Genomic DNA, 26,298 nt, shown 5'->3' with positions numbered 1-26,298 from the left:
ACATCTCATGCTAGCAACAGAAAATTTTCTCAGTGGAAACAATCAGTATTGTTACCAAACTGTCTCAGTGTCTATTTTCACATCTAATTTGGAAACAACCTTTTGTTCAGGTCACACAATTTCTCTCTGGCATAAGGCATCACAACACTACATTATTTTGGAGAGCAGTGGCATGAATTACAATACACAAAAAAATTGCGATTATTAAACCCCGAAGACAGTAAAATGACAATGTAAGACGACAGTAAAATATCAAAGCTAGAAATACATACACAGCAATACCCCATGGACCATTTGTCTTATTCAGGTTCCCATGCCATTATGTAGTTTTAATGCATCTTTTGGAGAAATTAAAATAATATTACGTACAAGATTGTACCAGAAATAGTATTTCTGCATGAACTGTTTATGAAGTCAAAGCAAAAATAAGAACGTATAACCAACATGCATATATTTACAAACATTTCAAGTAATAACAATTAAACCCAGAAACAAATGAAGTATTAGAATATCTTAGTGACTGCTTTATATATTTTTTATTTCAATATATAATTTCAACAGTGCTTTCACAGAACATTTTTATGGACATTGAAAAAAAAAGCCAGGTTCTAAAGCGTCTCTTGTTTGACAAGTAGTCACATAAACAGAAGGCTGAATTCAGGATATTATTTTATGTCTCATTTTTCAATTTTAGTAACCATGTATTCATTCTGGTCAGATTTTTTCAGCACTATGTTAATAAGACTATTTAAAAAAATTAACTTTAGTAATAATTAGTATTTGCTGGTTATAGAAAATTACTAGAAGCTTTCGGGCAGAACACAGCACAAGCTGGTAAAAGAAGCAAAGCTTACAGTATGTGTTAATGCACCAGAACTGGTATAGCAGTTCTGGCTTCTTTGTAATCTTTAAAAAAAATACTGGTTTGCAACACTTTTTAGTGTTTTTGCCCTTAAACTACATCTGTAATGGAAGCAATTTAGAAGAAAGACTTTGCCCTGGAAAGAATCTGAATTTAGTTTTGTTTATACACAGTAACAAGAACATTTGTTCCCTTTGACATAATTTCTGACACCTTTACACAAGCACTTTACAAAATAATTAAGAAAACTCTTCATGACACCTGTTTGAACCCATCATAGATTAAAGTAAGCAGTAATGCCGATTACAGCCTGGCTTTGTATAGTCCTGTGATACAGAACACATTACTATGTGCAGTTAGAGAAACAATTTCAATCACAGAAAACTGTGTTTAGAATGCTGCTGTTTTCCAGCAGCCCTGCAACCTTGAGTCCCTCAGGTACCATACCTAAGGTGGTTTCTTGTGGAAAAGAATTAACTGCTTCATTCTTCACTGGCCTCGACAGAATTCTTTTCTATATAATGCCTACAGACTTCCAGCAATGCAAAATCTGCATTTGCCCTAATGATAGCATTTTTTGCTGGGACACTATTTTGCTATGATGGCAAATAAGTCTGTCTCCTCCTCTCCAGACCTCCAACAATTTCACATGCATGCACAAACATAACATATATCATCCCGCCCCCCTAAAAAAAGAAAAAGAAAGGTAATAATTTAAAAAAGTTGTTGTAAAATCCAACAGCAATTTTAACTTGGAATTTCAAGACTTGTGTACTCTGCATCTCAGTAATACGCCTCAGCACCCGCTCTTCTGTGTTTGGTACACCCAAAAAAAAATAAAAATTAAAAGCTTGCTCTAGAAAAGCTTAATCTCAACTGATATATTAACAAAACTTGATGTAACAAACAAATTTAGATTAAATCTGATTAACAGAATAGCACTGCTTCTTAATAAGACAAATTTTACTTTAGATTTTGCATGCTACAGCACAAATGCTATGAAGAGAACACCCACAACATGTTAAATATTGTCACTGTCAGTTGACCAACCTTCTTCCTAGGAGGTGAGTCTTTTTGTCTTCTGCCTGTATAAAGGGAACTCCTTACATTTGATACTTAAAGGAAGACAGCCCAAAGCCTTATCCACAATTATGCAGGAGAGACAAAACAACTCTTTTCTTTTGACTAGTTTTTTAGATGTGCAGCAATTCCTTTTTAACCATTTCCTGTAAGAGAAGTCAGAATACTGTCCAAACACAATCGCCATTCAATGTTGCACTGAAAAACTTAGGTATTTTACAACTACCAGAAATTTAGCCTCACTGCCTGGTTTAATCTTGAATGTAATGAAAGACACCCCACAGTGATATCAGCAGGTATTTTACCAACCCCAAAAATCTAAGTTTCTGTGATGCAAATGAGAAACTTCTGTTAAAGCAAGAGATACTGAACTGACAGAGCATAAAAACCCATCACCTTTCAACACAAATAAACATTTTGTGAGGATTCATTTATAACTGAGACAGATGGAAACTGGGCATTTGATACTCAAATATTAAAAAATCAAACTGAAACATCTTAAAATAACTGTTTAAATGTACATATATATATATATGACTTTTACTTTCTGAACAATAAATCATATGCAACATAGTGATATTAGAGGACTGTTTTTCATCACTCATGAAAATTCTCATATGGAGGTGCTGCCCCTTTCACAGCAACTTTTACTGAGAAATAAGCTTGTAGCTTTGTTAACTTTTCACAGCCTCCAATTGTGGTACTCCATTTATCCCAGAGGTTACATATAGTGCAAGTCTGAAAGAAAAACATGACCTACTGAATGAAATAATATTCACAAGCAGTAATATCAAAGAAGTGACAAAATTAAAGAGCCAATTAAATGATCAATAGACCACTGCATTCTTTCCTCTTCCATTCTTTCATCTTTTCCATAAAAAATTAGAACCTACCCATGGGTGCCACTTTCCTTGGGATTCTACGGCCTCAAGGAAACACAACCCTTAAGATACCACATACTACTGGTAAACACTGAACAACAAGGTCACAGTCAGCAGGAATTTATTTTCAACTTTGTTTGAAGGACAGTTTGTTCTTCTAAACCCACTGTTTTTCATTATTCAGGAGTGTGCCCAAAGCTTATTGTCACCATTTTAGGATCAGCAACTTAACACTGACTTCCCAACATAATTCAACAGCAACAAGTCCAAAGCATATTTAAGACTCTATTCACAACTTCTAGAGCAGGTTATAACCCTCCACAGCTTCCAATATTTTTCTGTGTGATACACCTAGTGTAAAATGGGAGTACAAACACCACTAGCACTCAAGTTCCTTACACAGTGACACGCCGTGCAACTAAACAGCAAACAAAGCTACTTCAAGAAAAGGTTTCAGAAAGTAGTTTACCAGCTCAAATGAAGATTCCTTGGCACATTAAACACAGAACAAGACAGTCTGAACCAGCAAATTAATTCTGTCTGAATAGACAAGAGTTTGTTCTGTCATGCCACAGAACTGACAGCTGCCATCGTTGCAGCTTGTTTGTTACTTCAGACACTTAGACTTCTAGTAACCCTGACAAGAGTTTATGTAATTCGAAATAATCAGTTTCTTTCTACATATTTACATTCAAGCAACACATGGATTATCTTTTATGTAAAAAAAAAATCTTATAGTAGCAAAGAGAAAGACGAATTTCACTGTATTTTGATTATTTATGTGGCAACACTGAAATACACATATTTTCTTTTACATTTTAGAGGAACTTTTGTCTGCAAAATATAGGCCAACTTTAATTAGGTTATAAATTCTTATGAGTTCATAGTGTTACTTGTAGAACAGTTACACTGCGATCTACCTCTGTCAGAATAAACAAACAAAAAAAAGAGATTATTTATGCTTTTAACTACAACAACAGGTAGGAAAAAATGGTGCCAGATAGGCTCAATCAACCCTATGGAATTTCAAAGTTCACTCCAAGTTGCTTGCTCTTTTTAGGAGCATTCTACACTTGTGTTTCTTCACTTGTTTTATTTTAGATTAAGAACTATAAGAATTAAGAACATAAAATATTTTCACAGTTCTACATAAATCTTTTTTTTTTTTTAAACGGATAAAGTGAACGTCAGACCACATGGACAAGTGTCAAGAAGTTGAGTAACATGGAGTTATATGTTCTGTTTCTTTGCAAGGGAATAACTTTTTACTTTCAGCACCTATGAGCTATGAATAAAGTTTAGCTCCATTGTAGATCATATTTCTTTTTAGCAGGAAATACCATGCGTCATGCACTTAGTCTGTAAATTCAAAGCCTTCACATTTCAGAGGTAAAAGAGTTCAGGGAAGTACTGTACTCTTACCAAATAAATTGTAGGTTGTGTGTTTTGTTTCCACAGCAGTCTTTTTAAAATTGTGCCTCTTTATTTGTTTCATATTTACCAAGAATACACTACTCCTTAAAAACACACAGGACATTATTTCCTTCTGTTGTATTTCAGGTGCCCTTTAATGCCTTTTTCGTGTAAAATGAATTCAGACTCCGGTATCTGACAGAACTATATTTCATTATAAATTAGAACTCTAACCCAGTAATTTGTCTCATATTTTAAGAAAAGCCCACAGTAACACTCAACATAAAAATTTTATGGACTGTAGGAGCTGCAGTTCTCAACAAGTGATAGCAGATGTTAAAGATGTATCAGACAGTACATGTAAATCAGACAGTACATGTAAATTGCTTGCCAAAGAGGAAGAGGTTGCAATTTAGCAAAATTCTACATCATGAAATACATGTAGACAAATTTCTGTTCTCCCAAACTGGAAAGGGTGGTAAGCAAAGCCTCATGTTGAATAATCTTAAAGAAATACACGTTATACTTTCAAACCGTAGTGACAAGACAAAAATTAATCAGGTTTAAGTAGACCAAGATATTTTCCATACCTCCTCAAAGAAGGCAGGGACTCTGTATTTTCTGATGCCATGAAATGACTGCAGGTATCCAGGGCCCTCCAGATATCCAGGACCCCTCCAGGGTCCTATCCTTCAGTCCTCCACTATACACTTTTCAATAAGACACCTTCAGTACACCTAATATTCTATTTCAGAAACAACCATATTTCTGGGGCCCATATCATAAACAAGAATTTTCTCACACTGCAAATAACTTCTCTTGTACATATTAAAGAAGTTAAAAATTATGATGAGATAAAGGTACTGCTTTGCACATAGCAGTACCAAGAAAACAAGCACTAGAGTATCAACACAACGGAATTCAATGGCCCCAATAAAAACCCCCAACACTCTGACTCTGAAATGTACCAGTAGTACTGTTGTGGAAGAGATGGACGCAGCTCATTGTTTCACAGTGGACTTTTATGTATATGTAATTTCACTGACAAAGACTCCTGTCATTTAAATAAGAGTAACTCAATTTTACTTTTTCTTTTGTTTTTCAGCATCAAATATTTTATTGAAGATGAACATAACAAAAACATGGCAAATCAGCTTTCAAAGATGACACCAAGCAGCTGATCTGATAAAAGTAAGCACAAAAGACACTGACGTGCTGCAGTGAGTCCAAAGAAGAGCAAAGCTGGTGCAGGGTCTAGAGCACAAGTCTTAAAAGGAGCTGGAGTTGTTTAGTCTGGAGAAAAGAAGGCTGAGGGGAGACTTTCTCACTCTCTACAGCTACCTGAAAGCAGGTTGTAGGAAGGTGGGGTGGGTGTTACTCTCTTCTCTGAAGTAACAAGTGATGGAATAAGAAGAAACGACCTCAAGTTGTTGCAAGGGAAGTTTGGATTGGCTATTATAAAAAATTTCTTCATGCAAAGGGTTGTTAGGCACTGGAACAGGCTGCCAAAGGAAGTGGTTGAGTCAACATCCCTGGAGGTATTTAAAAGATGAGCAGGTGTGGTGTTAAAGGACATGGTTTAGTGATGAACATAGCAGTACTAGGTTAATGGTTGGACTTCATCTTAAAGGTCTTTTCCAGCTTAAATGATTGTACAATTCTATAAGCATTAGAGAAAACCCCTCAACACACAAGGTGCTATAAAAAGAGTTGTTATAGAATCATAGAAAGGTTTGGGCTGAAAAGGACCTTAAAGACAATCTAGTTCCAACCCTCCTGCATGGGCAGGGACACCTCCCACTAGACCACATTGCTCAAAGCTTCCATCCAGGTTGGCCTTGAACACTTCCAGAAACACATATGATAAATGCACAGTGATTACAGAGGGTTGGCAGAAAACACAGCTTCTCACCTGCTATGTGACATTAACCATATCTTGCACCAGGAGGTCCTAATCTTGGAGTTACAACTATTTTTATTTCTCCGTATAGACAGAAAGTGTTTGTAATGATATGCAGAGAATAAAAATATACTTCAACGAGCTCATTAGTACAAAGAACAGTCAACAAGGTATCAGCCAACTACTTGAATAACTGGAAGTTGGAGGCAGTGAGGTCTGACTGACTTCAGAGATAGAAGCATAGCTTACTGGGATGCTGCTACATTGCCTTCAGTTATTATTCTGAAGAAAGCTCCCAACACCAAAAAAGCAGAAGTGTGATTCAAGAGCTGTGGGCTGCATCTCAGGTGCTGTTGCATTTTTAAATTTTTTTTATTTCTCAGAGTAAGTCTCAAGCTCCTGGAGAAATATACACTGCAATCAAGTGAATTTGTAATCCTACACACTAAAACAACAACAAAAAGGGTCTATGGATTTATGCTTTTGGACTAAGATATGTTCTGGTACACTCCCCCGCACCCAGCACAAAATGACACACCAGTGACAGATGGAAGATGACATCAGGTCAAGAGGCCAACATAACAATTCACACGTAAAGTTCATACATGATTAAACTGAATTTCATTTCATGATTCACCTATGCTTATAAATATTCAGAAATATCAGAACATTAATTAAAATGAAAACAGTTTAAGTGCAACAAAGCAACTTATCACAGTGTCATAAAATCTGACCCAGAATTTTGCATTTTTCCAAAGTGGTGGATGCATAAATTTCTCAAAATGACTATTAAAAGTTACTTTTAGCTCTTATTTGTATTAGTTTTGTATTCAAGAGACCCAGTCACGTATCACTGTTATCTAAGAGATGCTAAAAACATGGAACAAAACCAATTCTCTGTATAAATCTGTAAGAGAGAGAAACAGGAAGAATAAGACAACAGTGAGATGATGCTGACAAGCACAGTGATCTGCATATCCCAGGAACACAGACAGTGAAATGCAAAGATATGAAGGAAGTTGAAAATGGAAGGTATTTTAGAGAATGATTATGAAAAAATTGACTAAATTCTAGCATAGCCTTTGCTTTTAAGTGTTCTTTCAGATATGACCCTCCAGAGAAGTTACCTTTTAGAGAAAAAGCACACCAAGGTGGTGATGATGATCCAGCCCACCTGCTGAAGGAATTCTTCAAACAGTTCTGCCAAAGACTTTGTCAATGCTCTTCTGCCCTACTTGGGAAAGGAGTTTCCACTGCAGCGTGAGACACAGTCCCACCCACTCCCTAGGGCTGAGCATGCTGCCTCTGCTGGACTGGGATAAAAGCCAGATTTGGATCCCCAAATAGCAAGGTGCTTTTCTGCCAACACAGTTTTTTTTTTGTTTGGTTTTTTTTTTTTAATATTTTCCATTTGACTTATAAACTTAGCAACTAAAGGATAATTAAAAATAGGAAGACAAGGTGTTTTAAAAATGAGAAAAGATTATTTCATAAGCCTATCACTTTCTAAGGGAGATTAGCAAGACATCTAGCATATATATGCTTTTCTGATTTTTTTTGCAGAAAAAATGCATTCATGTTTCACTAACACATATTCCACTAATTAGTTTTAACGTATTCAGTATTCAAGAGGGTGAGCTCCAATGTTGATCCAAAAAACTTGAACCACACTATGTGATTTACATAGCAAAGTATTCTTATTCAAATAAAAACATAGATAAAAATAGATGATTCCTGAAAACATTTAAGCTTATTATACAGAGCTACTGGTTGTCTTTTCTTTTCTTTTCTTTTCTTTTCTTTTCTTTTCTTTTCTTTTCTTTTCTTTTCTTTTCTTTTCTTTTCTTTTCTGTCTCAATGATATTCCATCAGTCTAAATATAATTTAAAAGAAAGGAAGAAGGAAATGAAAGTGTCCTGAAAATAGAAATCAAAATGTCTCTTTGTTTTCTAAAATTTTGTAATAGAAATGTTAAATTAATAAACTCTGCAAATCAGGGATAAATGTATGATGAGTTTAGAATATTTTCAAATAGAGAACTAGAGCATCGTTGCTGAATAACTGATACTTTTACAAAAGACATTCAGATTTACTGTGCTAATGTCCATCACTGAGAGGGTAACCAGAAAAAATAAAAACAAACACAGAAGAGGGCTTTAGCCAACCACGTAAGAGGCTAAACTGAGGTCCCAACAACATTCTTTCTAGCAAAAGAGAAAATATGTTTCCTTAAAAGTCTGGACTTCAAGACCAAATCTGTTTGGATGACTGAGTTCAAAAGAAATACTAGGGTTCCTTTGAAACGTTACCATTAACAGTAAAGAATAACAGACATAAAAGCAAGATATTCTTGAAAAATCAATATGCCTTAAATAAAGGCAGCATGAAATTAACCTTAAAGGGGAAGAAGTGGCTATGCATACAGATATGACAAATACAGCAACCCCAAACTTAATTTAACCTCATTTAGCTAAAATTGTATGCTTGTAATGCATTATGTCAGCAAAAGGTAAAATAAACTTTTTTCCAAGTTCATAATGCTTCCATCACAGATATACTTGGAGAAATAGCAACACTTACCTTAACAATTCCATCTATGAAAATAATATGACGAATTTCTTAAATGAACAGCCAAAAGATACCAGCCTAGGAAACTATCTGACTCTGGACAGCCAGAGGCAGACAAAGCCAGTGGCATAGAGAGGCCCCAGCCACACAAAAGCTGATATTGTTCTCCTGCTGAGAGAAACTCTCACTTGTAAATCGAAAGACATCTGCATTCAGAATCACTCACAGAAAACTTCCCTGGAGAGGTGACCAAACTACTTGACACAACAGAAGAAAGATTTCTCTTGTCTCCTTCAATGTAGGCAGCTGCATAAAATAGCAGCTTCTGGTTTTAGTCTTTAGCAAAAGATGCTGCCTTCTGATGTGCTGATAGTAATGAAACACAGCGTGTGAAGATCTCGCCCACTGGGTACAGCCTTGAAGCCCAGTATACTTTTCAAAACAAATAATCATTGAATTAAAATGTTTTGTCATGATACAGAAAACAGCCAAAACACTAATGTCTCCAAATTCCTCTTCACATTTATTTTCAACTTCTTTATCAGTACTGCTGAAACAAGACAGCAATGCCTCCCAGGATCCTCTCACAGGAGTCAATAAGAAAATCTTAATCAAAGCATTTGATAAAGCTTTTAAAAATCTGTCAATGGAAATAAAAAGCTGCTTCATTACTTAAACTTAGCTCTGTTTTTCCATAAAGTTATTTATATCCTTAATTATATTCTTTACTATCTAAGTTTAATACCAGAATGAAACAATCTATAAAGCTTTATATAGGCATCAGCCCAGGCAGTACTGACTTGCACAGAGGAACGTCCTACAGCAGTCACCAAAATTTTAATGAACCTATTTCTAACAAGCAAGAAAAAAATCAGATCTGTCTAACACGAAGTTACTTTTTAATTTTACAAACACTTATTAAACATTTTTTTAATAGTAAATATTTCTAAATGGTAGTTTCTGGAAGACCTTTTTCTTTATTCTCCCCACTAAACAACAAATAAGTTTAATAATGAATTTTGTTATATAGCACACAATAGAGGGATTCTGTAAAATTATGAAAAAAGCACATAACTAAACTAATCAAAGTTATCAAGTTCACATCAGCATATGCTATTGTATTCCAGAATTTGCCCCAGAGTGAACATAAATTAACATGCAAATACTTGGCACCTTTCTTTCCCTTGTTTTAAATATCTTTGGCACCCGAGTGTCTTAAGACAGTAATATGAACAGACACATATAAATTAATCAATTAAAAACAATCAATGAGATGAAAAGAACCCTGCTTTCTATGGCCTTCAGATATGCGTGTCAAAACACTGAAGTTAATGAATTACTGAAAAAAAAAAGACTCATGTTTTATATGTATTACCTGAAAACCACAACATGAGGGTAACTTGCACTCTTAACATAAAGAACATACTTTTTGTTTTGTTTTGTTTTCAACAAGACTTAGCTCAAAAGCTAAAAAAGGTATTTTAGCAGCAGGAGTGAATTATCATCATGTGCCTAATTTAAAAATAAGCATTTAAAAATAAATTTAATATTAAAAATAATACCCTTGAGAAAGAGTAGGAACAGGAGAACAAATTTAACTGTGGAAAAAGGCCAAGGAAGAGGAATAGTAGCTTTAATGCAAAGTGCCAGCCACAATGTCATGACAGGTTATGAAATTAGAATTATAAAATCATAGAATTTTCAGGGTGGGAAGGGACCTTTCAGATCATGTAGTTCCAACCCCCCTGCCATGGGCAGGGACACCTCCCACTAGATCAGGTTGCTCAGAGCCCTGTCCAGCCTGACCTTAAAAACTTCCAGGGATGGGACTTCCACCACCTTTCTGGGCAACTCTTTCCAGCCTCTCACCACCCTCATGGTGAAGAACTTCTTCCTAATATCTAATCTAGATCTACCCTCCTCTAATTTGAACTCATTCCCCCTTGTCCTATCACTACCTGACATCCTAAAAAGTCCCTCACCAGCTTTCCTGTATGTCCCCTTCAGATACTGGGAGGCTACAATAAGGTCTCCTTGGAGCCTTCTCCTCTCCAGACTGAATCACCCCAACTCTCTCAGTCTGTCCTCACAGGAGAGGTGCTCCAGCCCTCTGATCATCCTCGTGGCCCTTCTCTGGACACACTCCATCATGTCCATGTCTTTCTGGTAACAGGGGCTACAGAACTGGATGCAGTGCTCCAGGAGGGGTCTCACGAGAGCAGAGCAGAGGGGGAGAATCACTGCCCTCGACCTGCTGGCCACGCTTCTCTTGATGCAGCCAAGGATCTGCTTGGCTTTCTGGGCTGCAAGTGCACATTGCTGGCTCATGTTGAGCTTCTCATCCACCAGCACTCCCAAGTCCTTTTCCTCAAGCCAGTCACTGCCCAGCCTATATCAGCGCTCCGGATTGCCTCAACCCAGATGCAGGACCTTGCACTTGGTCTTATTGAGCTTCATGAGGTTGGCATGGGCCCACCTCTCCAGGCTGTTAAATTCCTACTTAGTGGTATATAGTGCTTTACAGGTGACGTGTTCTGGTGGCCTTATTAATCCCAAATACTCTTAGAGGAATAAACAGTTTCTCTGACAAAACTTCATCCAAGTTTAACTGATGATTTTTTCTGAGAGAAACTGCAACTATCAATGCATAACTAGAAAACAATTTCTCACGTTCAAGTTATTGAAATGAAAATTATACCCTTTCAAATTATACTGTCTATAACTTGCTTCAGTCTTTCCATGATGTATTTCATGACACTGCAATCTTTTAGAATTGTATTTTGTATTATCCTAATGAAACTATCTTTGGGAAGATTCTAGCATCCCCTTTCCTCATGGAATAATAAAACAAAAATCCTTTTTGATAGTGTTTTGTTCTCACAACTTGATTTTGTGGGAGGTGTCCCTGCCCATGGCAGGGGGGCTGAAACTAGACTATCTCTGATTACTTTCATCCAAACCCATTCTATGATTATATGTGCATTTAAACATATCCCTTTCTGTCTAAAACAATACCATTCTTTGCTTTTCTTCATACAGGGTTACATATTTACTGTCAAGTGGCACCAAAACAGAATATACTGTTCACTAGCCAGGGGTTACTCAGTTCATAGGATTGCAGTATAGCTAGCATGAAGTAAAAGCCCTCAAAATACACAGAATTGTTGACACCAAGTCCTCACTGTCAACTGATCTGCTAATGTTATGTTGTAGTATTTGCTAATGTGGACATAGCCTATGGCTCTGTGGATTTGGTTCCACTGTGAGGTTTTTTTTTAGTGGAATGTGTAGATTGCTTTACAAGAAGTTTGTCTTGCCTGAAAACAAGTCCTATGCCTGCTGTAAAGTTTTTTTCAGCTTCCTTTTGACCTTTATTTTAGACCTCAGTTCTGTGTAGAAGTAGAAATCAACAACAGCATGATATACTTCTGAATTTGTCCTTAGATGAAGGTCTTTGCAATCAATGTGAGAGATGAAAGCTTACAGCAATGCTACAATATATATGTATGTTAGGTTTTCTTGGTTAAAAAACTATTGGGAAATATAAACAAGTTTTCTGCCTGTGACAAGATAAAAAGAAACTTAGAAAACAGGAAGTCCTCAAGGCACAGAAAGGTAAGGAGAGTAAAAGCATTTTTCTCTCAAACATCAGACTACTTGCTTTTCAAAATTACTTTTGCAAAGTAGAGTGCTTTAGTTTTCTGGAATAAAACCAGATAAATCTATGAACCATCTGTTATCACAGCTGATCTGTACACATAGCCAGATAGTGAACTATGTTTAGAGATACACAATGAAGAAAGAGGAGCCAGATCCTGATTATGCCTACCAAGAGGCACTAACCAGTGTCTCCCAGCTTTGTAATTTTTGCACATTTTCTTGTGGAACATCCACTTATGGAGTAACAAGTCTCATGAACCACAGAATATTACACCTTTAAATGACTGATCCTGTTACATATTGTGTTCAAGAATGGGAGAGGAGCAAGCACACCTATGTGGTTTCACATAACATGTATCAATAGAATATCCAAAGATATCCATAGAACTGGTCTAAGAGTATTAAATTACTTTAAAATAATAATATAAGGAAAAAATCTGTATGGTTATAAAGTTACAATTCACATTTAAAATAAATAAAATCCATCCCTTAAAAAAGCAATAAAAGCCTACTTTAATAGAGTATTTTAAAGCAAAGCTATTAATTCAAACCACATCATTAACCCCTTCCATAATCTTAAATATTCTGTATGTGTAGTTCTATAATATATTTTGTGTGTAAAATGCTAGTTGATCACTACACCCCACATCTCAATACATAATTTTGGCATGAAATAAAAAAAAGGAATAACAGGAAGGAATAACCTCTTTACAGGATAAAGCAAACTATTATCCAATGAACAACAGCTACCGAAATGCAGTCAAATTGTTTATTACAGAAAACTTACGTCTAGTAGTGTGTGAAGATGCTGATCCTGGAAAACACTGTGAAGAAAATCTAAGTCTTTTTCACTGCAGTCTGTAAGTGCATGAATTTCTTCCAGGCTGTCCAGCACCTGTGAAACTGCTCCTATGGGGCAATAAATAGGAAAAAAGGCAAAATATAAAAATCAATAAAGCAAAGACTCATAGTAAACTGAACTTTGAAAAAGGAAACTTTCTCTTCATCTGGTACAAGTGGAATAGGAAGTTTAAAAAGCTGGAGTTTTAACAGGAAAACTCACTGAACATATTTTATACATATCAACACAGCCTATATACAGTGCAGTTATAAAAAAGAAATGGTTTAATTGAAGAGAGATTAAAACTTGATTTCATTAAGCTTAGTTTTGTTCTATTTTAGTCTGGTTTCTAACAACATCTTACCAAAGTTACTTGGATTGCCTGCCCAACTGCCTGTCTTCACCATTCTCACCCCACTCGTTTCACTTTTTGAGCTACTGGCTAATTTCAAATACATATTTCAAATCAGTAAAAAACTGAAAGAACAAATGCTCTCACAAAGTCTTTTAAAATCAGCATCTGTACAGAGGAGGGAAGAGAGAGAAAAACCTGACTGCTGTGTCCTCTAGAAGAGAAAAACAGGTTGCAATATGAGCTCTGGTTTTTGTTCTGTTTGTTCTGCTTGCCCGATTATCTCAGACCCAGTTTCAGCACTTGCTGCCTTTTGACCAGTGGATTGTGTGGGGTCACAGGAATATGAGGATGATTTTCATGTGGCATAAGGGTGAAAGGAGAAGTGAGGGACATGGGGACAAAAAGGAGAGACAGGAGACATTTTGGAAGGTGGAAGTCCATGAGGAGACTTGAACTCACAGCAAGGGAGAATACAAAATCATGACACAAATCCACAGTAAACCAGCCCATACTGGTTTCTTGTGGAACAACTTGTTTTAAAAATCAGATATCAGTGATGGTTGCCACTTGTGTGCATTACTAGAATGCTAACCTGGGCTTATCTAAGCACTCATTACCCCTGTTTGTAGTATTTCCACATTTCCACATTTCCACATGTATTTCCACAGTGTTACAAATATCTGGAAAGATGGTAACATATCCAGCGTTAGCCTGAAAAAACGCAGTGTCTGACATAAACTTCTGAATGCTTTTTCATAAATAAAATCTTAATTTTGGATACAGACTTCTACACATTCTGCACTTCAGTAACTTCTTATTGTATATATTCTGTTTACCTACTCATTTGCCAGTGTCCTTTTGCAAAGATAGAAGGTATCTAAAAAACCATCTATTTCTTGAAATTTCATCCTCCACTGTGTTAATAATTCTTCCTTAACCCAAGCCTTTTGGTAATCTATTGCATTTTCAGAATGTAATAAATAAAAAAACAAACCACAATCCCCTCTTAATTACACAAGTTAAATCCAGTTAATTTTCTTGACAAAGTGGAATAAACATAACAAAATACACAAAAACTATTATACAAGACAAGGGACCTCACAGCTTAGAAGGATGAGTAAGCTCCAAATCTAGAAACTCTTGCATTACATTTAGTACAAATGTCAACCTAGGATTCTACTCACACTGCTTTTACACCAAGATTAATAATGACAGCACTCCCCTCACAACATATGGCCCAGAAGCAACAAGGCACATGTGTCTCACTACTTATTTCCAACTGATGTATTGATTTATTTTCCTTAAAAAAAATGGTGGCAGGTCAGCAAATAAAACCAATGGTTTGCTTTATAGGAGGTGCTTCACATGGCATTAGGTGGAGTTAAAAAGAGACATAACTGTTCAGTCTTTTGATAAGGTATGAGCATGCTCAGCTGAAAGGAGCTGCTCATACTCCTCTGCCTGCACCCCAGTTTCCACACTGGTAGACACAGCAGTAGGAAACCTGAGAAAATCAAGGGACTGGGAATCTGATGGTAAGAGCCTGGTGAGATCACAGCTAAGCCTCAAAGGCATAGAAATAAGAAATCACCTAGGGACTCAAAAGGGTCTACATTGAGTTTCTTTCAACATTTTCTGTATATCAGTTACAGACTGATTAGCTTACAGATCTTCAGGCCTGAAAGGAAGTGCTTGCCTTTCCAGGATGCAATTGACAGAAGGAAAGTTGTTACAATTATCTTTTATTTCTATGCCTGTCATACTCAGAATTTAAAATAATTATTTTCTTTTCTAACATAACTTCTCTTTCTGAGTTCAAGGCCCTTTCTATATATTTGGAGTGTTTACTAAGGGAACTCAAGAAAAGATTCATTTCAGAGGCTGGGATATCCTAAGAATCTCTAATACTGTTCAAAGATGCTTGGAAGCACTAAAACTTGAGCCAAAACCAGAACCAGTAAGAAATAGGTTTGACGTTGCCTGTAGGGGTGATTGATGGTGACATCAAGCTGTGTACCTGTTAATACACTGGAGGGAAGGGATACCATCCAGAGGGGCCTTGATCCGCTTGAAAGGTGGGCCCATGACAACCTCATGAAGCTCAGTAAGGCCAAGTGTACAGTCCTGCACATGGGTTGGGGCAATCCCAAGCACAATTACAGGCTGGGTGGAGAATGGATTCAGAGCAAAACTAAGGAAAAGGATTTGGGGGTTTTGACTCATAAGAAGCTCAATGTGAGCCAACAATGTGTCCTTGCAGCCCAGAATGCCAACCATATCCTGGGCTGCATCAAAAGAAGTGTGGCCACCAGTTCAAGGGAGGTGATTCTCCTTCCTTTACTCTGGCTCACAAGATCCCACCTGGAGTATTGTGTCCAGTTCTGGAGCACCCAACCCAAGGACACAGAGCTGTTGGAGCAAATCCAGAGGAGGTCCACAAAGATCAGAGGGCTGAAACACCTCTCCTGTGAAGACAGACTGAGAGAGTTGGGGTTGCTGACCCCAGAGAAGTCTCCATGGAGATTTTATAGCAGCCTTCCAGTACCTGAGGGTGGCCTACAGGAAAGCTGAGGAGGGACTTTTTACAAGGGTATGTTGTGAGATAGGACACTGATAATTTTTCCAAACTGTAAGAGAGTAGATTTAGATTAGGTATTAGAAAGAAGCTAGTGAAACACTAGAACAGGTTGCCCAGGGAAGCTGTGTCTGTCCCCTCCCTGGAAATGTTCAAGGCCAGGCTCGATGACACTTTGAGCAACCTGGTCTAGTGGGAGGTGTCCCTGCCTTGGCAAGGAGGTTGGAACTGGATGATCATTAAGTTTCCTTCCAACCCAAACCATTTCTGATTCTATGAATACCCAGAGAATTAATGAAATAGTATTTTAAACACTTAAAAGATTCCTGCCTCTGCCCAACCTGTATTCTGCAGTAGTAATATGTCTCCACTATAAAATACCCCAAAAGTTTGCTTTCCAAAACTCAGAAAACAATTCAGGTAAAACTGATTCCTCTCGTATGCAGTACAGAGAATTAAAAGCTTCTTTTCATGCAGCAGTGATCTGCAACAGCGCATGATTAGAGGAGCACTTAGGTAGAAAGTCTTAGATCTTGTTGCAAAACACAAGGACTACATTTGAACTACAAACACAGTCTGAGAGAGCCTATATAAATTACTTGTTCTATTATTTTTTTTTAATATTGAAGTTTACAAATGCCCATTTAAATCTTGGTCAGTCATAAACACTCTCCTGAGAATGAAAAACTTGTTAGAGGAAGCCTGACCTTGTTTAAATACAAAAAACCCATGACCTTTTGCAAGTCTTTTGCAATTAGTATTCAAAAAAATAACTCCATAGAAGACCCTACAATAGCAATTATAATAATAATAATATATTTTTATTAAGGAGACACTAGCAAAAATCTAAACCTCTGACATTTGCAGAACCATATAATATTAAGTTCCTGACACCAACCACTCATTTTAATCATGTTCTTTCTTATAAACTACCTTAACTGGACTGGCTTTCCAGTTATTCTGTAAGTTGTTCAAATAGGTAAGTAACTATGCCTTTAAGATTTTAGACTGTTTATTAAATTACTAACCAAAGCTTAGCTGATATTTGCTATTTTTCTATATAACACAAATCAGTCCTTATGCCAGTCCATCTACAATCAACACAAGCTAATTTCTACCAATTTTATCTCTTGGCTGCCTTCTTGTGTGCAGTTGCTGGAAATGAAATTAAAAAACAAGTGCTGACTCCCAAAGTACAGACATTGCAGAAGGTAGGATTTACTTTTCACTTTGTTTATGAAGAGGTCTGAGGCTGGAATATACAGCAGAGGCAGAAGAAAAAACATTAAAACCTGTTAAGATTTTAGATCAAATACTAGAATCACTAAAGTCACTGGATACAACCTCATAAAAAATCAAACATGGGCATTATAAAATACAGATATTTTCAGAAAAAAATCTTATAAATATTGTGAGATTCTGATACTGCACATCTGGTATAGTGACAATGAGATAATTTGTACCAACTGTGACATTCAAATTTCATGGATTTAATTTTAATCTTTCACCTGTGACACAAGGTTCTCTACTACTTGAGACTCCATCAACACATCTTTACACAACCTAATTAGTGCCAACTGAATAAATCAGTGTCTCCAGTAGTTTTGCATTTCTGGCATCTGATTACAGTACCCTAAAAACACAAGGCACAAATGTTCATTAGGTAATTAAGCACTATACCAAAATGCTGTGGAAATGTAGGGGTATTTGTTTACCAAGGTTTTCAAATCACAATCCCATACACATTTAAAACTGCTCATTTTAGCCAAACATGAATGTCTAGGCTCAATACCAGCATAATTATAAAGCACTATGACCATGTTACATTCAAGGTCAGGATCACCTTAGTCATAGTGGAGTTAGAAATATATAAGAACATCTCTATTTCCTGTTGGTCTTGAAAAGAAAATAATAGATATATGCTGTTTCCATTAAAGGGAAGAAAACAATCTTTTACAGGATGGGACTTTTTCACCACTTGTGCTGATGTAACTCCTCAGATTAAGAGAAAGACATCTAAGGATCAGATACTCTTAATCACTTCAAACTATATCTGCAAGAATCAGTGGAGTTGAGATGCCTTTAGCCTCACACAGTAATGTGTTGCCCTTTGCTGTTCTCTGTATTTGAGAGTAACTATTTCTGAATGACAGCCAAAGCACATGTATATAAATGCCTGTAATATCCTCCTCAAATTGGATATATGTAGTGTTTAATTACTTATTATGTTTTAGACAGAAACCAAACAGCCAATTTTTGACACTCTCCAAAGTTACAAGTAAGTTCCTAATGGGCATACTGTTCTCTGAATGCTATTGGGAAGCAATTAAGACAGTAATAATAAATATATATCTCCACAATATATATATATATATATGTAAATATATCATCAGGATATATGTATCATGAAGAGTCTAGGGAGACATCTAGAAAGGCGGACATTTATGGAAACTACAATGAAACTGCAGAAAGAAGTCAGCTGGTGTGATGGAAGGACATTGGGATGTACAACTGATTTAAAGAAGACAAGAACACCAATGGCATACAAGAGGAGAAAGAAAGGCCTGTAAAAGTCAGAGGAGAAAACTGAAGGAAAAAGGTGCAGGGGGGAAAACAGGTAAAAAGCTATGAAAATGGAAAAGACCAAACAAAAAAAAGAGATGCAGGGGAGGGGACGGGGGAAGAAAAAGAGAAAACAACAAAACAGGAGTATTCCCAGATAAAAGAGACTGCAGAGGAGAGTTCTATATATGGAAATACCAAAAAAAAGGTGAGGGAAGAGGGAGAAAGTGATGCTTGAGCTTGAAGATAGTCTTAATTTTATTCTTCATGCACAGGGCCATTGTTTGTAGGCAGGTATCCAGCTTTCTCCTCTCTTCAAACCTGGGACACTTTTATATGAAGTTTGTAAATTCTTTTCTCAGTTATCCCTCACTGTAAAACTACCCCAAATATGACAGAAGTCAGTCAGAAGAACAGTCTCGGGCGATCATAAAACATGTAGTGGGCAGGTATTGTTATCTAGACCACATCCACATTTTCCAAGTAGCACACTCATATGCAACAAAACAAATAAATATTTTAACAAATGAATGCCCTTCACTATTACTTCCTTTGATACTTTTTTCCTCTTTGCAAAACTACATGGAAACACTCTTCTGACTAATAGGAAGGCAGTGCATCCTATCGGTCAGTAAGTTTACTGAAGAAAGTTGCTATGCACAAACAAAACCCAAAACTCAGTGGCAGAGGCTTTGTATGAGGTTTCTTTTTTCCTCTACAACTGTTTAAAAATAATACTGTTGCAAAAGTTTTATATAAAAATCTGCTTATATTGCAAAGGCATTCTGAGAAAACAGGATGACAAGGAACAACATCTCCCATAACCTATAAGAACAAAAGTATGACTCAAACAACAGCAAAATCCATTAATTGGATCAGAAATGGAGACACGGACATATGTCTTGCTGTCCTGACCTAGGACAGAAAAACTGCTAGCATATAAATCTTAAAATGCTGCAGGATCCCCTTCCCCCTCTCCCTCCATCTGTGTTTATAGCTTGTCTTTTGAGATACTGAATTTGTTGGTTTTGAAATGGTTGCGGTTTGTATCAAAAGGTCTAGAATTTCACACCTTCTGTGTCTAACATAACAGCTGCAGGTTTGAGAAGTGCTTGTACTTTCAGTCTCTCATGGAATGAGCAGCTAACTTGAAGCAGAACCTCCTCCTTACACACCAATAATATTCATTTGTTAAGGAGACAAGTACTGGATAGTTATTTACATCAGGTGTATGCATATACACAATGCATACGCATCTATCATGTATCACATCAACATGGAATGATCAAGAAAGATCATGCAGGAGTACAGCAAGAAAATAATATGACTAATACTGTAGAACATGTTTAGTTTTAGGAGAAAAAAAATCCATTAGTCAATGAAAACATTAACTTTGGAACTAAAATGCAAAACCAATCCATTTTATCCTTTATTAATAAAATCAAACCCATTGTGTTGCATATACTGAAAACAAAAAACCAGGTAATTTTAATACTGCCTCTAAACTAGAAATTTCAGAAGTCCCTGGAGATCACATTACTTCTAGTAAATTAGTTACAGACAAACTTAGTCAAAAACACACAGGCTATTTTTCTTGAACAGGCAGTATTAAAATTTAAATTGTACAGAAAAGAGAAGAAAGCTGATTTTTAATCATGCAAAGACACACAGCATAGCGGAATGATATGCCTTAAAGGAAAACAAAGGGATACCTACTTTCTGCTGCTAGAAGTCCTAGTAGGAAGGCAGCATTTGGACAAACAACAAACAGTATGAAGATTTCAGAACAAGCGATTTATAAAGCTGCAACCTAGCACACTAGTTTAGCCACAAAATAGTATGAACACACTGTCAAGAGCCCCCCCACCCCCACCTTTCTTTTTTTTTAATATGGTTTCTATATGTGAAGCAAATGGGACTTGCAGACTGGGATGGGAGGAAAACACTCTCTTGGCTTTGAGAAGGCAGTGTATATGCAGTGTTAGTAGGTAGCTATACCAGATTTTTCCCAACATTGGTTAAATTATTTTAAAGAACTCATGGGTAAAAAAATTTTGGTAAGAATATCATAAGGGGTGAATTGACAAACTATTACAACATACATCTTATTAATAAATACAAGTAAACTAAGTAGAATTCAGCCATATCATATTGAAATAATTTTTTTTACAAATTTTTCAGAAAAACATTATGAGAACCATTTAGAAATACAACAGCTTTATTGTTGATTTTAATTAACAGTGACTTTACATACTTAAACGTATAATACCTTAAAAATATCTTAATTAATAATTATATTATCTTAAAAGATAATAATGGAATATTGGAAACACTCAAACTCATGATCTGAAACCTGACAGTCAGTTATACTGTAATACAAGGAATTAATAACAGTAAATTGTAAGACTGATGTAATTTTTTTCCCCCAAGCACTCATACTTCAGAATGTTACACAAGAACCTTTACAAGTATTTACAAAATCAGTGGTAATTTTTGCATACCAGTATTTCTCTTTCTTCCTTGTGTTGAAGAGGCTGATAATTTTAAAGATGTGGTTATTTCATGGAGTCTAAATCCCATGAAATGACTGGCCACTCACTAGTCTGTGAGTTAGACTAATACCATCTATATTTGAAACAGTGATCTTAGAGTGATCTTACTTGAATTTGAATATCAATATATTGTAGTGTTAAAAATGTCTGATGTGATATGACATTATAGAGTCTAACAAGATAAAAAGAATGAAAATTCCAATTTATACACAGCAATCCCAAGACCTAATAGCAAAATGCATTTATAAAAATGCCATATGAAATTTGTGCCTTGCAGTTTGAAGGCAGAAACACTGATGTAGACTTCACATGCCTGCTTTCTGTGCAAAGCTAAAGCACTGTTCCTGCATTCGTCACCTCACAAGGTGACCACAGAGCTCAGAAAGCAGGAAGATGTTCAGGAAGTACTGCAGCAATGCTGTTTGCTAACATGGGCTAAATAACTACCTTTGATCAGTCTGCTATAAAATGTGCTGCTCTGCTTTTCTGTGGTTAAAAAGAAACACAGCATGATAAAATGGCTTACAGGAATTTGGAAGTGTTTTCAGCAAAACGGCTACTCTGAAACTCTTAGCCACATTTCAGAATATGAACACCATAAGGCAAGCAATTCAAGCAGGCATTAAAGAGGAAAGTCCTTTAAGATCTGCTTTAATCTAAAAATCAATATACACAGTCTTGCAAAGACTATGGACTATCTGCTGGCTAAACTCCAACAGTGACTCAGTTGTTTCTAAAAATGTGGCTACAACAAGGAAATACAAAGTTATAAAAAACCTCATCAATTTATGGGCTTTTCTGTCAGCCTAAACTACACAGTGTTCCTAAATTCAGCTCTTCAAGTCAAGAAGTCAAACAATTCCACTCCATTTCCTTGGGCTGCCACACAACAGAGGGCACTGAAGAAAAAAAAAAGTTTTACATTGGTGATGGTCCTTACTCAGCCTGAGGCACTGTTACCAAAACACTTGAAAAACATACCTAGCTACTCTCCATTTGGGGACAAATGGTCAGCATGACACACACAGAGGTAATGCTCTCTCTTGATCTAATGTGCAACCAGGTGATAGCAGAGCCAGGGAGGGCAGGGGAGAGGGAGGGAGTAGGACAGGTAAGAGCAAACTGATTATAAATTTCTCTAGCAGCTATGTAATTTCATAGAATCATAGAATTGGCTGGGTTGGAAGGGACCTCAGAGATCATCGAGTCCAACCCTTGTGGTCCACTTCAGCTGCTTTCTACCAGGCCAATTTTTCTCATGTGCCAGATTTAGCCTCTCAGGATGCTGATGTCTAACTTCTGATTTATATTTGTTTCAGTATATTAAAAATATCCAAAACATCCACTGCCTTGGAAAACTGACATTTTACAATGTCTTGAAGACAGGTAACCTGGAAGTCAAATGTTTTACATACTAGCTAGCAACAAACATTTGAAAAACACTTGTCATCTGAGCTTCTTAGTGGATTTACTAAAGAAGTTACTGAATATACCCTATGAGTAGTAATGTTTTAGTTTAATAAATATTTATCTAATACTTTCTCAAAATTCAGCAAGACCTGACTTCTGCCATGTTACCAACCAAATAACAGAGGGACTAAGTCCTTCAAAGTATTGCTACTGACAAAAGAGGAAAGAGATCTAGAGGAAAACAAAACACACTGTGGGAACCATGAATTATTATCACATTCTGTACAAATAAAAGGAAGATATGCACAGAAAAATACCTGGTTGTATGAAATTTGTCTGTGTTCCTTCTCATCTAATTTAATGCAGTTTGCTGTCCTTAATTGAAAGGCCCTCAGACAAGAGTGCCCATTGTGATGCTGCATCTAAGAAAGTCATCTGTCTTCCTACCTATGGGGCCTTCATATCCCAGGCTATTACTCTGGTAGTACAGGAAGATGCTCAAAGGGCCCAGCAGTCCCAGATTCACTGAACTCTGAGGAAGTTCACTTCTAGTTTATTCTGGAAGGAAGACAGAACTGAAATATTCTGTTTCTTTGTTTAGGAAGACCTGGAGGAGGACAGGATATACTATTTCCATAACCTAATATGCATTCCCATTTCTGCATCTTTATCTCAGCAGGAGTTCCACATTTGCCCATTTCTGACAAATTGCTTAATTTCAATTGTGAGCCTCATGAAATTTAATGGGAGGATTAAATAGGCAGCAACACCGAAAATATTAAATTCTCTTCATTAGAGTTGATAATCTGGAATAACATTATAAAGGAAGGAAACTTAAATAACACTAGAATAGTCAAGTTTCCACTGCAGTTCAAGGGTATTTTGCCTACTTTCTATAAACCAGTTCACAATCATCACAAGAGTCTATCTTCATATGATAGAAATATTTGAAAGCTTTACTGATGTACTTCTGAAAACAAAATAGATTTCTGTATCTAGTAATTTCAGAAGCCAAAAGTTGCAGTATCTTTTCTTGAAAGCCTCAGTGTTCATCTTGAGATATTAAATATTTTATCATCTAATGTAGTTGGTCAGTGAAACATGAAAACTACCCACTAAATATGATTTCCTGATTACTGTGATGTTTCATCAGTGAAATCAACAACGTTATTTTAGAGAATAACTAGGCTTTCCTGTGAAATCCAAGCTGTATTTTCAGTTATTTCAGAGATGAACACATGATAACAATGGATCCAGCACAGATATTCTGTAAAATTTACATGTGTACTGGATTCACGTGTTCTGTGAGAGGAGAAATAGAACTTCTACCTTTTCTATTTATTGATATCTGCAATTACATCATCCTAGGAGGAAGACACATGCTCTGTTGATGTGAGACTGAAACTGGAAAGAGGAACTGCAGATTTTAGATTAGCAAAGTTGCCACTGACAATCATATTGGTGGCCCTTTCTTTTTCTTGAAATGGGGGAAGTAGCTGGAAACAAAAATTAAAGTACTGCAAGTAATTCTGGATGAAGTAAAAACAACTTATTCTTTCTTTAAAAGAATATATGGATCCTTATTTACAAGTATATGGATTATTCAAAAGCTGGTTGCCTGAAGTAAAGCCATGGGGCTGTAACTACTCATTTACAATAAATGATCTGTGATTTCCATTCACTTCTATGGAAATCATGAGCAGTCTGCACCTTTAAGGACCAAGCAATCTTTTATTTAGATGCTCAAACTTGAAGTTTGAATTCCAAGAAGTGAAAATGAAGAATTTCAGCAAAAATATTGCCCCAATCACTATATTAATGACACTGAAATAACTTAGAAAAATTACTTGCTCATGTGAAAGAGCAGAAAAGGAAAAACTTAACAAATGCAGCCAATAAGTAATTTTCTTACCTATTAAAATACTGGGAAAGAGAATTATAACACAGCAGTTCAGCACTTGTAATTAAGTTCCTGAAATATCTTCTAGTGAAGTCAGTGTGTAGTTAAAGTATTCTACCAGTTTAGAAAAATAAAATAGAGAGTCCTATTGGCCTTATATTTCTCTTCTAAGTTAATTTAACTTGATCCTAAACCTTAATTTTAGACCCGACAGCCCAGCCCAGACTTCTGCACTGCAAACGTAAGTAGTCCTATGTCAAAATCACAATACATAACTATGACAAGGCTCTGTTAATATTGGGACTGTCAGGTTATTTAAATTCCTCAGTGTGGGCTGAGGACAAAAGGACTGCTTGGACTAAGATCACTGACCTGTCCATGGTCTAGCTACATGCTCACAGAACAGCACAGGTATTATTTTCCCCTTTGAAGTATGTTGGGAGCTTCCTAAAGACATGTATTTCTCTCTGAAGACTTGGGGGTCTGGGTTATAGTATCAGAAAAACTGTCCAGTCTGCTTTAAAGAGGAGACATCTTCATCATACTTTTCTCTAAAACAAGAGGGTCAAGAAAATCCAGTGCACAGTATTTCTTTTTATAAATAATTATTAGTGAGGTATGAGAACCTTGCTCTTCCTTATGAATTCAAGACAAAATTTCAATAAGCTTTTACACACAAGTAATATGAAAAGAAATCACGAGGTCATAGCACCATTGTAATTAAATGCACACAAATCAAAAACCAAACAGGATTTCTGCAGAAACTTAGAACTGTGCAGATTTTCTCTTCATTTTCTCCAGTTACTTGACTGGAGACAGTCACATCTTGACTGAAAATTATTTATGCTTTCACATCTGAATGTAAGATAACACGCAACTTTATGAAATAGTGAGGAGTTAGTAAATACTTGGTACTGCAGTTAGTATAGAATTAACACAGGTTCATTGCAGTAAATATACTTTCTGTTAAAATACCTGAGGAGGTGGGGTCTTCAGAGAAGTCTGGCAGCTCTTCGGGGGGATCACCATAGAAGGAATTGAATTTGTGGCTTGACACAGCTGCTAGTACTGCCCCCTGAATAAAAATACCCATAAAATCTAAATTACACAAAAGACACTGAAACTTTTCTAGACACCTTGGATCTCTCATTCTCTCAAGGTCTCTTGTGTGTTAACCATCTCAGTGAAGAGTAAATCAATTTTGTGGTCTTCAGCTCTGCTTCACTGTTACCAGTGATAGTATCTAACAGAAGAGTTGGTCATACACTGCTCTAATAAACCGTAAAGATATTCTTTGCAAAGGGAATAATTAGAACAATTCTTTATGGGAAAGCATTTTAAAAAAGTAAGTATGTGGCATAAATTTCCACAGTACTAGGTAAACAAAAAGACTAATTTACCTAGACTGAGTGGCTTAGGAAGTATTTGCATACATAAAGAGTATATTCACATATTGCAGTATGTTGTTAGTTGAGAAATTGTTAATATGACACTAACAGCACTAAGATACTTGACATCATAATATGTAATAATCTCAGACTCTCAGAATAAGTGTTACATGGGACAAAGTCATAAAAATGCCTATCAACTCTGAAATATATGTACTTGTTCAAGTAAATTACAGCTTAACTACCAAGGTTTTAATGTCAGTTGTGGTAGCAGGCAAAATGGACAACCAATTATTTCAGGGAACATTCTGCAGAACAGTATGTTGGACAGAATGATAAGAACCAAAAAGC

The 26,298-nt window shown here is 36.2% G+C and overlaps 1 protein-coding gene across 4 annotated transcripts in view; it reads right to left on the bottom strand.

Annotated features, from left to right (window-relative positions):
- The window catches only part of CASK (calcium/calmodulin dependent serine protein kinase), a 195,638-nt gene that overhangs the window by 44,913 nt on the left and 124,427 nt on the right, over positions 1-26,298 (bottom strand). For all 4 annotated transcript variants that reach the window (XM_030450329.1, XM_030450337.1, XM_030450346.1 and 1 more), the window contains 2 exons: positions 25,535-25,634; positions 13,152-13,273 (listed from right to left, as the gene is read on the bottom strand). In XM_030450329.1, the coding sequence (XP_030306189.1) occupies positions 13,152-13,273; positions 25,535-25,634 (222 nt within the window). The remainder of the gene's footprint in view (positions 1-13,151; positions 13,274-25,534; positions 25,635-26,298) is intronic.

Source organism: Calypte anna, chromosome 1 (assembly GCF_003957555.1).
Source record: "Calypte anna isolate BGI_N300 chromosome 1, bCalAnn1_v1.p, whole genome shotgun sequence".
NCBI lineage: Eukaryota > Metazoa > Chordata > Aves > Apodiformes > Trochilidae > Calypte > Calypte anna.
Note: the sequence above shows the minus strand (reverse complement) of the source record. Positions and strands in the feature narration are given on the sequence as shown.